Source organism: Octodon degus, unplaced genomic scaffold, assembly GCF_000260255.1.
Source record: "Octodon degus isolate 3935 unplaced genomic scaffold, OctDeg1.0 scaffold00052, whole genome shotgun sequence".
Classification (NCBI taxonomy): domain Eukaryota; kingdom Metazoa; phylum Chordata; class Mammalia; order Rodentia; family Octodontidae; genus Octodon; species Octodon degus.
The window spans coordinates 4,540,282-4,553,220 of NW_004524628.1; the positions used below are offsets into that span (position 1 = coordinate 4,540,282).

The window sequence follows — 12,939 nt, forward strand, 5'->3', positions numbered from 1 at the left end:
AGCACTTATTCCACTGAGCCATCTCCCCAGCCCCTCCATATCCAAGGCAACTTTAATCAAAGCCTCATCCTCTATTACTGAACATGAGGCTCCCCTTTTTTGCGGAACCAGGGATTGAACTCAGGCCCTTGTGCTTGCCAGGGAAGCGCTTATTCCACTGAGCCATCTCCCCAGCCCCTCTATATCCAGTTTTATATGTACAGTCACACACTTTATTTACATAGGTTTAGGTGAGTTTAAAATTATGTGTTTATATTTACAGTGGAACACACTCAACTGATGCTTTATTTAAACTCAAAGAATCCTTTTTGGTGACTAAAACCTAAGTCAGCCAAGTCTGGTTTTTTTTTTTTTGCATAAATCAAACTATTGTAATATAGTAGCTTTTGGAAATGATTTTTTAAATTAGGCTGCACATGTGTGGCTTGACAATTTCTTACCAAGCTAAATAAAAAATGATCCATTGTGCAGGTGACAGGTTCTGTCCCTAGTATGACTACTGAGTTATTATGGTGCTCATCGCAGATGGCTGAAGCTTTTCAAACTACAGCTTATCCTCCCAGAGACCACCTCCTCTTCCTCCTCACCCCATTCCTGGGTACACTTTCCCCTCACTTTTCCCAAACCACAAGGGAGACCCCCATCAGCTCCTAAGGTGTCACTAAACCTGCACCCCAAAATCTGTCCCTTCAAAAGTCCAAAAAGCCTTGTCCTCCCTTTGTCTCAGGTCAGAGGATCCTCCCCCCATCACCCGCGGATTCGCTCCATGTCTTTAGAGTCAAAAAAGGCCTCTTATCTTTCTTCTTTCTTTACTATGCCACCGAAACACCTAACTGCAGGTATTCGGATGGCATACAACATTCTGACTCCATTTTATCATAAATCTGTAACTGCTTTCTTAGTGAGTACTCTTTTTGTTAACACTACATGCATACACACATATAAGTACACAAATACATAAAAATATAAGAATTCTCATTGTTTTTTTAGTAACATTTGTAAAAATTTCTCAAAAATTTCATTTTAGAAGATTTCAAGATATGAAGTTATATCTTAATTCTTTATCTCCATATGCTGTATAATCCTTGATAATCAGCACGGTTCATGTGTTTCTACAGATCCTATAGACTGCTTGTGACCATTTAGACCATAAAAAGATTAGAACTAAAATTGAAAATTAAAAGAACATGTTACAAAAAAAAAAAAAAAAGAGAGAGAGAGAGAGAGAAATAATAAAAGAAGAGAAGTCAAGTCAATGGAACTAATTCCTGAAGGGGTGTAGTTTCTTGCAAGGAGGAGAGAGGAGGGGCAGTCAAGGGAGAGACATCAGCAAAGCCTGGGGCACATGAAGCGGCTTCACAGCCCTCAGCTCCCGTAAGGCCACCTGCTGAGGATGGGGCAGTGTGCGGGGTGGCCCCTGGCACTCACAGCTGCTTCCTCCTGTGTCCTGTATTTTCTTTCACTATGTCAATCTTTGAAACTCAGCTCTGACAATGTCAAGTTTCTGCTCCAAACTTTAGATTCCCATGGATTTAAGTGCTCTGAATTTTCCTCACACTATCATCCCAACATACCATTTTATCTTCTCTTAAAAATTCCCTCCATTCTTGCAAACTGGACAACTCGTCACCAGACTCTACCTGAATCCACCTGGACTTCCACACCACTGCACCTTGGATGAGGTTGGTCGTTTCCTGTCCTGAATGCAAGTCCTCACCACTCCTTATCTATCTCTGCCAAAGGAAACTCTAAGCCAGCTCATACGCACCTCAAGATGAATTGCCTCCATTTCCTTCTCTAGATAGAAAAGTTCTGAAGGAAAGGACTATTTCTTATTCCTCTTTGCATCTTCTAAAGAACCTGGCATAATGATTACTAAAGAACAACAGATATTACTATTGAATTCCGGAAACAAAGAGGCAGAGGTAAAGGAAAAAAATTAGCAAGGTAAAGTCTACAAATAAAGTGTCTTACTGGAAAGGAAGGAGGAAGAACCATTTGCTTAGGGAAGCAGGTCAGTGAGCCCACTGCAATCACAGCCTTGACAGGAATGGTCAGGATCTGTGGAGAGAAGAGGCAGGCCACAATGAGATCCACATGCAAGGCCTTGAGGGACCCTCACAGTTACTGTGGGTTTGTGGGGTTAAAAAATATCATTTTGGGACTTCTATGAGCAAGTCACTTGAAAACCTGTATTAAAGTTGCCCACAGATACTGTTTAATCGGCCAATGTTCTCCATAAGGTGTAATACAGTATATTTCTAAATGCCACAAGACACTTTTTAGAAATTCTCTGAAAACACAGTTAATAAGACTAAAAACAAAGGGGAAGGAATGAAGACAGATTTTTCAAAGCCCAAAAATATTATAGGTGATTAATGTAACAAGGACAAATTGTACTTCTAAAACAATGTATATAGAAGCTCAGCATTTTCTAGAGTTATGCAGCTCTCTACTATTTTGTATATAGAAAAAGACAATCTAACTTTAAAAAATGAGTTGATCATTCTAGAGTTAGAATTCAACTCACATTCCAATAGCATCACAAAGTAGTTACTGATGCAGTGATATGAGAAGACAATCACTTATTTTCATCCATAAAATAAAGCTTGTCTTAATTCTGAAAAGTATTTCTATGATGAATATAAGCATGAATTTCTTACTTTCAGATGCAATTCATTTGATATACTCCCAACAAATCACTGATTATTAAATGGCCAATTATGTTTATTTTGCAATTAGGTTTCTTTCACATGAGGGTTGCGTATGCTGAAAACACATAACGGGAAGACAAAAGTAGCACTTGTTGAAGTTAGCAGTGTTTGACTTCCCAAAGAACCTTTAAATATTAAATTATAAATATTTAGGTTTGGCAGAAATATATCTATTCAAAGTTTTACTGAATGCCACATTAATCCCACAAAAATCTTTCAAAAGTTCAAAGAACCTTTAAAAAAAAATCCTGTGATGCAGAACATCTCCTGTAAATATAAATGTGAGAACTCAAGATCTGATTCCTGATGACGTTCTCCTTTTTGGAGTAGTTACACAGGAGGATATTTATGACAGTAGGAAGAAGCCGATATTGAGCTTAGGAAATTCAGTCAGGCTTTGAGCAGTCCTAAAGCATCTGCAATCAGGATTCTAGTGGAACAATTCCAAAGGTGCTATGATACTGCTATGGCTTGTGTATAGATGTGCCACAAAAGCCTCACAGGCTCACACGTGGGGCTTTTTGGAAGTGGCTGTGTCTACGGTATGTCGATATGGATTAAGGGTGTGATAACTAAATCAATCTGCTAACTGGTTTAGCATAGTTCTGAGTGTGGATAAAGAGACGGTCCACCCTTCTCTTTATTGGTTGGTGTAGGCAGCACCAACCAATAGGCTTTTAGCCCACCTAGAATAAAAGGGAAAGGGAGGCTGCTGCTTTCTTCCTTCCTTCCTTGCTATGGACTGTTTCTCCTCTGCCACAGCCCTCTCTGCCTTAGAGCCAGCTGACTACAGATGGAAACCTCTACAAACTGAGCTAATATAAACCTGTCCGCCTTTAACCTGGGCTGTTGTGTATTCTGTCTCAGTAATAAGAAAAGAACTAAGACAGTAATCTTTCTAAAGTTGCTCATTTAGTTAGGAAATTTTAGTTTTATGAGAAAACTACAAATTAATCAATACCAGTCTTCTATACATGAGCCCTGAAGATAAGTTTTTAAAGTACGATACTGGTCAATTGTAATTTTATGAGTAAATGTAGTTTTTTTGTTTCTATAAAAGTAAAAAAACCCATACATATATGGAACTTTTATCAATCAGTTTACAAAAAAAAGAGACCCAGAAAAAGCCTATTTGCATGAATTTGGAACAAAGCCCTTACCTCATAGTCTGTTGTGATCTGTATCGCTCCATCATGAATCCCTTCTAGTTTTTTTGCAGTAAGTTTGACTCTGAATACCGCAAAATAGCCTGAAGCTAATATAACCTAGAGGTGGTAAAAATGACACCATTCAATAGCCTTGCAAGTTCAAGTTTTCTATTACTGTGGAAGAGAAGGTTATAGTGATGAACTGACTTCCACATCCTTATCCTACTATGATGGCGACTGAACACATCTTTGTGTACAAGTTCCTCAAAATACTGCCCGTCCCTTAGTGGTCACCTGCTGTACTTAGCCACTGTGAACATGGGCTCCAGGGAGAGCAGTCAGTGCTCAGCTGGGGAGGGCTGCGGAGCTCTTCATTCACTGCCCACACTTCTGTGAGGCCAAAGCAGTAGGGCTGGAGCAGTGCACAGCCTAGCGCCAGCCCTCCAGCTACAGGTGGCACAAGCCTGCCCCAGGTTCTGAGTGTCACTCTGTATGGTAACAGTGACTCCCACACAGCAGATGGGTGTGGACGCCATCTAAACACCAAAGCTATAGCATTCCATGGATGCCATACTGTCAGCAGCCTGTACATAAGGACACTAGCTTCTCCTTTTGTAATCTGTTCAAAGGGGTCTATTTCAACCTGCTCCAATCCTTTCAATATCAAATAATCAGTGTTACTATGAGTTACATAAAAATACTGAGTTATGCAACATAACACAGCTCTTTATTTGCAGTTCAGACATCCTCCTTAGTTTTAGGAAACAATAAGCTTACTTACTGATGATTGGTCTGATAAAGAGGATTTTTCCAACTCTGGAAGGCTTGAAATTATTGTAGTTCTATTGCCTTTTTCTGTAGCTACAAGTTCTATTGATAATCCATCTCCTATGATATGCCAACTTTTTATAGCCAACTTTAGAGAGAAAAATGTGACAGTAATTATTTTAACACAAGCATACAATCCTTAAATGTGATTCAGAATAAAAATAATTTCTTTTACCTCAATTGGATTGCTGTTTATAATTGCAAATAAAATATTACTTGCTTCCGTAGCACTCAGTACTCCAAAATCTATGAAACGTTCTTCTATTTTGGGAGGCAATACAAAGTACTGGAAAGACATAAAAGGATTAAAGATAAAACTACATTTATGTCACAAGAGAAAGTGATCACATTAAGATACACTAAAGTTTCTATGTTTTATGTATATACATATATATGTACAGGGAGATATTAAATACAGTTTTAGAACTTTGTACAATGAAAATCTTTTGAGTAATCAGAGAAAAAAACAAAAACAACGCCCTTTATCAAGCTGCTATTTCTCCTCTCAAGAAATACAAAGAAAGGAAGAAAGTTAAGGAGAAATTAAGCGGAGCTCTTGGGGATTAAGGCAAAGGATCTGTGATCTCAGTAGGCTCCACACACAAACAGGGAATCATTTCAACAAAATAAGTTAAAGCAGGGGGACAATACTGAGGTCTCTTTAGCGCTGCAGTACTAACTGAGGTGGAGTTTAGAGGACATTTTTTTTTCCTAACAGTTTTCTCTCTTATCCAAACCTCTTTCATTACTCACTCTCAGAACAGTTTCACATGGACTTTTTTCTGGTTTATTTTCTGTACCAAGATTAGCTTTAGTCTTTCCTTCTGTGCTGTGTTTCCTTCTGGTCTGTGTTTTATTATCTTACTTTCTTCCTTCCTAGCTCTGGGGTCCTCATCTAGCATGTGAATGATGCCTCTTTCCAGTATACTCATTCTGTATGTGCTACCCACCCAGCAGTCTCTAACAGCTGATGCAGTTATCAGATCTGCTGCTGTGATGTCATGGTATCTGTGTTGAAGCAACTAACTCTAATTTTACTTAATAATGGCCTCAAAGTACAACATAGTAGTGCCAAATATTGATGCCAGCAATTCAAATATGCCAGAGAGAAGCTAAAAAATACTTTAAGAGAAAAGGTGAAAGTAGTAATTTTAATTTCAGTAGATGAATATTATTCTTGTTATTATTGGGTCTATCTCTTACTGGGCTTAATTTATAAATGAAAACTTAAATTATAAATATGTATATATAGGAAAGGCCCTCCACACAGATGTGGGGTCCATATCTGTGGAGGTTATATACAAGTATTATGCCATTTTATATAAGGGACTTGGGCATCCATGGTGGAATTGGGTGTCTGCAGGGGATTCTCCAACAAACTCCTCTTAGAATACAGAAGGATGATAGCTCAGCAGACTAAAGCACCTGCTTAGGCAGGTGCAGGGACTGGGGTTCGATCCCCGGTGTGTCATGCTGACTCTGCCCCAGGGGCGTGCTGAAACGGTGACTGAGACCAGGTGTGGCGGCACGCGCCTGTAATTCTAGTGCTTGGGAGGCTGAGAATGGGAGGATCACTATGAGTCTGATCTGTTTAGTGAGATTCTGCAGACCCTGTACTAAATACATAAAACCAAACCAAACCAAACCAAACCAAACCAAACCAAACCAAAAAAACCCAAAACAAAAAAGAATACAGAAGGATGACTACGGAGAAATCAGTATTTGGGTTTTAGGAAACAGGGGATGGGTTGCATGGGCACTAGATCTTGACAGTACATCAGTGTGTAGGGCACATATAATAAACAAAAGATGGGCAGGTAGTTACATTTTAAAAGCAGATCACATACTTACATCTAAAAACCCTGTGTATACTCGCACAGGTAAATGGAATTTAGAAGCATTGGTAATAAGTAAAATGTTATTATCTATGTGCATGGATGATGTAGATGGCATAAAAAGAAGAGTAAAAATGTATCCTGCTTCATTAGGAAGAATTAAGACTGGTTTACTGAAGTTGTGAACCTAGGAAACGGGAGAAGAGAGAAATATAAAGTGTCAGTATTACCTAGTTGGGAGAACTGCAAACTAAAAATCAAGAGGATTCCCAGACATACTTTAAACATTGCTTTGGCTTCTTCTGGCAGCAACACATCATGAATGAGGATTGCAAAACTGAAAGTGTTAGTTAGGTAAATTGGCCTTTCCACAGGATCAGCAGGACTGTCTCGGATGTGAAATAATGTTGCAGCGTGATCAAATCCCAAATAACTATTTGAAGAAAACAAAAACAAATCATTTTTATTTTCATGGGTTAATTTAAAACCCAAGTTCTTCTGCTATACTAATTTATGCTTATCATTAAATATATTAGAATTATCCACATGATTTAAAGCAAATTTAGATTTATAAAAACTACAGTACTCTCTAATGAATATATAATCAATTAACTAGGATCAAGATTGTATTAACAGAAAGGGCCTCAATGTACTTTGAAAATTCAAGTTTATCATTAAAATTGCAACCAGATTTGTTAAATAACTGCTAAGTTGTACATTAAGTGCTTATTGGTTACAGTATAATTAGAAAGTAAATTACATGTTACTGTCCATTTATAAAATTATAATTCTCGAAGTGTCTGAGTTTATAATTGAAGACAAATGATTTTTTTCAAGTCATAAAGTAGTACCTGGCTGACACTGACAAAGGTTCTACAATCTGAGGTACAGGACCTCAGAATAAATCCTGAGGGCATTTCACTGACCTTCTCAGACCAAAAAGCTACAACTCTTGTTGCACAGGTCCTGCTTTACCTTGGTCTTAACCATCCAGTAGAAAAGTATGAAGACGAAATATAGGAAGTAAAGCCATGTTGTTATGTTGAGCTGTGGGGGACTCAGGTCAATAATTTCTGACATTGCCAGTTAAACAGAAGACCCAATGCTATTATGGGCTACTGGACTCTTTTAGAATATTTTGCTGAGTTTACACACCTATAATATTCAACAACGGAACTTAAAAAAATTGGGATATAACTATGAATGTCCATTTTGTATCTGTGTATTCAAAGTGGTTGGGATAGATATATAGTTGCATTCTCTTAATGAATGGAATGATTTGTTCTAATGGTGTTTGTAAGTAGGATCACAAGTCTGCATGTTGTACAGCAATTAACCACTAAGAAGAATATATGCAGTGTATTATTTGTTGAAACTGTACTTTCGATTTGATTTGAAACTGTCTCATTGATATATGTTTATCAATAAAACTTTGAAAAGAAAAAAAAAATAAAGTAGTACCAACCCACATTCACTTACATGTTACAAAAAGAACAACAGGAAGAAAATAGTCCCAATGTTTGAAATATTATTAAAAATAAGATTTGCTTTTGAATCATTAAATATTTAAACAAAACTATGATCAAATTTACCTTTATCTCTTAAGCAAGTAGGAAATAAATGAAATATAGGAAGTTTTCTTTTATGATGAGGTTGTTCTTTATAACAATAATCCTACCAGGTGCAGATGACTCTGGGTATGATTTTTGCTCAAGTTAGTAGGAAATAAAATTAAGCAGCAAAAAGTTATAAAGCTTATTTTAAGAAGGAACTCACCCATCTAAAACTTCTGCTTGATATGGTATTTCAAGTTTAGAATAACTCTTTTCCTTTGCCTTAACAGTTATTTTCCCAGAAAACTGAGATGGTTTCTTTGCCCTGGAGGCTGAAAGGAAGCATAATTTTTTTTGAAACTACTACTTACAAATGGTTTTCTGTGGGCTGACAAAATCTTACTTAAAAAAACCCAACTTTTAAAATTAACAAGCACTTGTACTATATTTTAAATTGAAATCACATTTTTTTCATACAATATGGTAAATACTTTCTTGTTTTTCTTATAATGAGATAAACTTATCAATAACTAGCAAGTAAACAGAAGCCAAAAGGAGAAACACTAAGCTACTGCTCAGTAACCACAAGTCCTGGCCTTACAGCAACAGGGTTTCTCAACCCTGGCACTCTGAACATTTAGGTGTTTAGATTCTCTCTTGCAGGGGCTGTCCTGTGCACTGCAGGATGTCTAACTTCATCTGAGACTCTACTTGCTAGACATAACACTGCTCCCGTTCTGACAACCAAAAATGTTCTTACTGTTGCCAAGTGTCCCTTGGGAGGCAAAACTGCTCTCTATTGAGAATCACTGGTTGATAGTTGTACTGAGAAAGAATTAGTATTCCTTGTATGATGAGTCTTGCTATAAGGCCGACACAGTACTGTGGTGTAAGTAAGAAAAAGGCAGACGCAAGGACCTGACTTCTCACTTTAGCCAGCCTAGAGAGAGGCGGGAGGGCACAAAGCCCCTACTGAATCACAGCAGGTTCAATTATTTTACAGTCCTCTCTGAGGAGGTGGAACCTTGAGATTTTGTAACAGTTCTAAGTCTATTTCAAATTACAGCAATTGATAATCTGGGTACCCATGAGATGTTCCTTTCAAAACAAGTAAAAAAGCTATTCAATTTTCTATTTTAAAAAAGCTATTCTATTTCAATTTTATCTATTCAATTTTTAAAGTATTCCTGACACACTTCCACTTATGAGAAGAATTTGTATCTGAGTCCAGCGATGTACAGATGGCAACCCTAGACTTTTAGAATTACAATTAAGCCTCTCAGCAGGCAAGAATATGCTTGATAGTTAGCCATCTCTGGGTGGTTTTAGTTTTTCACTATTTTGATGTTAAGGGTGACTCTGAGGGCCATGATTTAGGCATTTCAGAGTATGAAGTCACGTGTACTACTTCAGCAAATGAAGGAGTAAAAAAATCTCAAGAAAACTCAGTTAACAAATAGGTGATTTTTGATGAGAAAGATGCTTGATAAGCGAAAACTGCAGAGTAAATACATGTGGCACAGTCTACAAATATTAAAAGTTAAATAACGTATTTCCTGATTCTTAGCAATCAGAGGGAAGTTTTATGTTAGAACCTGGGTGGTAGGAAGTAATGTAGAAGATGAAAATATTTCCCCTCAATATTAAAAACCACTTTAAAGATATATAGCATTTCTCTGGGTCACTGAGGCAACAGAAGCAAAAATTCAAGCCCAGTCTGGACAATTTGGCAATTTAGTGAGATCCTTTTTCAAAAACCAAAAAAACCCCAAACCAAACAAAACGATACAAAAAACAAAGGGCTGGGGAGGTCACACTTGCTTTTTTTTTTTTTTTTTAATAATTTATTTACTTACTTATTTAGCGGCCAGCTCAGCTTGCCCTGGGAGCAGGACTGGTACGGCATATGAACCTCGGTCCCTGCAATTGCCTAAGTTTGCTTCCATAGGCGCTTTAGACCACTGAGCTATCTCACCAGCCCAACACTTGTTTTTAAAGATGCTTTCTTTTTGTCTTTACAGTTAGTTTTACGTAACTCCTTTAAGCGCTTATTTCAGGGCTGGGGAAAGAGCTCTCAGCTCTGTAGAGCAAGGGGGCGCTGTGGGGCACAACTGGGCTCCCTAAGGAATCAGAGGGTGGCCTAGGTGACCCTGGAGTTTAGGAGTCGTAACTGGCTGCTCTCCTCTGCTGGAGAAGAGTAGCTATCTGGCATGGTCTCTCAGTAGAAATGAACCTGCACCACAGACTTGGACAGAACTGGACAGCAGAACCTTCCCTGCCAGGACTCTCCATTTCCAGCGTCTATGTTGTACAAGCACCCTGCCTATTTAACCCTGCTCCTCCACACTTCCCCCTCAGTTCATGGCATGGATTCTGAGGCCTATATGTGGACCAGCACGTGGGTGTTCTGTGTTTTCCATCTAGATCTCTCCTGGACATCACGGGGGCTCTCATGCACTGCCTAAGGTGTGGCAGCTGATGCCTAGAGCAGGCCATTTATGGGCAGGGCCACACGTGGGCTTCAGCTGGACTTCACCAGAGAGCCAGAGTCTCTGCTTTAGGGCTTCTCTGCACCTAACCCTCTGGAGAGTGTGTTCTTTTTACATTTAATCACATACAGTTAGTCATTATGTCACAGTAAAGTTTTTGGGACAGTAAATACTATTAAACTAGGCAAAACTGAATAAAGACATGCTGTAAAAATTTTAAAGTCCAGGTTAACATTTCAAATGACAAAATACACATTACAGTACACCTGTTTGAAATACTAGATAATCTGACAATTCTATCATAAAGCTATTATTTTAGTTACGCAGGGCTGTCTGCTTTGCTTCTAAAGGCCAACAGGGTAACACACTTGGGTCCCCTTCTGTCCCTCTCTCAAACAGAAGCTTTCTTTCCCTCAATAAATATATTTTGTTCTTAAAAGAAAAGTGTTAAAAAGAACTTTTGCTTTCATAATTAAACATGCTTCTGAAATTTAAATATATTATCACTCAATTACAAAAAATTAATGATTGCACAAGTAAGGCAACTGAATACCTATAACTGGTTAACCCACATTACAGACACATTCCAATGCCAATGTATTTGCTAATGATTATCTATTGCTAATACTGATTTAGCTTTATGAAGTTATGGTATTTTCTTCCATGAATCAATCAAGGGTTCATGATGTCTTATGGGAAAAACCTACATGGTAATATAAAATCTGACTGTATAATGGCCTGGACTTTTATATGAACATGTCTCATAGATGTTTTCTAATTTATCAAAGTTAACACTACTCGCTTAGAAAAAAAGCAAATACTTACCATCAAAACTAATGCTTGCAACCTTGGTGTATTTACTTTCAGAAGCTTTTAACGTGATTGGTTTAAAGTGTACTGTTATAGCATCGTTTTGTGGGGTAGGTCGAACACTCTGCAAAGAAAAAATATGTGTATGTGCAGCATTATTTTGTTCTAATAGATTAGTTGTTTTACACGAGGAAACTAAAGCAGAATGAAAATTTACCTTCTGTAGTCCCTTTAAATAGAATAGACATGTAAAACTTCAAATTAAGCTCATTAGAATACTTTTGTGAAACAGAACAATGACCAAAGGAGAGACATACGCCCGATGGAAGGTATACAAATCCAAACTCTCACACTGGGTATGAATACATAAAACATTCAAAAAGATACTTATTTCACAAATGAAATGTCTCATTTTGTATCAGAGAAAGTGACTATTGAAAAAAAAAAAAAAAAAAGAAGGTGACTATGACAGGCCCCTCTTAAACCTATAGTACCAAATTTAACATCAGACTTTGAAGGTGAACTAAGCATGACCCTGGGGCCAGTGCCTCAGTGTACACAAACTGGTTCTGCAGATTCTGGAACACGTTCTCTCCTTCTCAGGGCCTGGCCAAGCTGGGCATGAGGAGCAGCAAGGAAGACTACAGGGATATTAAATTAGAAGAGATTGGACTGCTTTAGGCTTCAATAGTGAAATCTTTCAGCTCAAAATAATTGAATCTAAAATATCAAAAAGCAGTGAAGCTTTTGCTTGCAACCTTGGAGTATTTATTTTCAGAAGCTCTTAATTTGATTGGTTTAAAGTGTACTGTTACAGCATCATACACTTACATTTTTACAGCATGCTTTTAAAAAAGACATTTAAAGGTATAGCTACTTTGGTTATCCTGACACTAATCATTTTAGTGGAAAAGACATTAAAGATCCTAGCCACTTTTCTTGTTTTATTGATGAAGCAAACTTCATGCTACCCAGTGATGTTTCAATGGTTAGGCACCAAGAGGCAGAACTAGAAACCAGGATTCCTCACTTGGTCCAAGGCTAAGCGACCTGACTTTCTAACTTTGATAAATTAGAAAAATCTTGATTTTTTTTTTTTTTAAACTTCCTTTAGGGCTAGGATGTAGTTTCCTTGATAATTTACTTTGAATCTTAATCTCAGCTGCAAAACCTTCCTGGGATATTTGTTGAATTTTCAGGGGCACATGTTGCTGAAGCCTGTCATTTCTTACTGGAAAGAACACTGCTCTTTGTCATTCATCAGGCATGCTTGTTAACACAGCAGTCGGGTCCAAAGTCATAAACTTCTCCCAGAGAAATCTGCCTAACTTGAACATCAAAGGGCAGCCCCAGAAGGCACCATAAGGATGGAACAGAGTGTGAAGAAAGAGACTGATAACGTTACCATGACTGCCGGAGACGCTCCCTCTCCCTAGCACTGAGGCTGGTCCTCAGCAAGCTTTTAAGGGCGTGGAATGAAGGCCCCACGGTTCTGAAATTGTCTGTGTTTGGTATTTTCCACATATGAAACACACTTTAAGATTTTTTATTCGGGGGGGGGG

At 37.9% G+C, this 12,939-nt stretch overlaps 1 protein-coding gene across 3 annotated transcripts in view; it reads right to left on the bottom strand.

Annotated features, from left to right (window-relative positions):
- The window catches only part of Tmem131 (transmembrane protein 131), a 187,070-nt gene that overhangs the window by 43,034 nt on the left and 131,097 nt on the right, over window positions 1-12,939 (bottom strand). For all 3 annotated transcript variants that reach the window (XM_004633173.2, XM_023717378.1, XM_023717377.1), the window contains exons 12-19: window positions 11,393-11,501; window positions 8,302-8,410; window positions 6,805-6,958; window positions 6,542-6,712; window positions 4,866-4,976; window positions 4,644-4,778; window positions 3,875-3,979; window positions 1,975-2,061 (exon numbers count right to left, since the gene is read on the bottom strand). In XM_004633173.2, coding sequence (XP_004633230.1) covers window positions 1,975-2,061; window positions 3,875-3,979; window positions 4,644-4,778; window positions 4,866-4,976; window positions 6,542-6,712; window positions 6,805-6,958; window positions 8,302-8,410; window positions 11,393-11,501 — 981 coding nt within the window. The remainder of the gene's footprint in view (window positions 1-1,974; window positions 2,062-3,874; window positions 3,980-4,643; window positions 4,779-4,865; window positions 4,977-6,541; window positions 6,713-6,804; window positions 6,959-8,301; window positions 8,411-11,392; window positions 11,502-12,939) is intronic.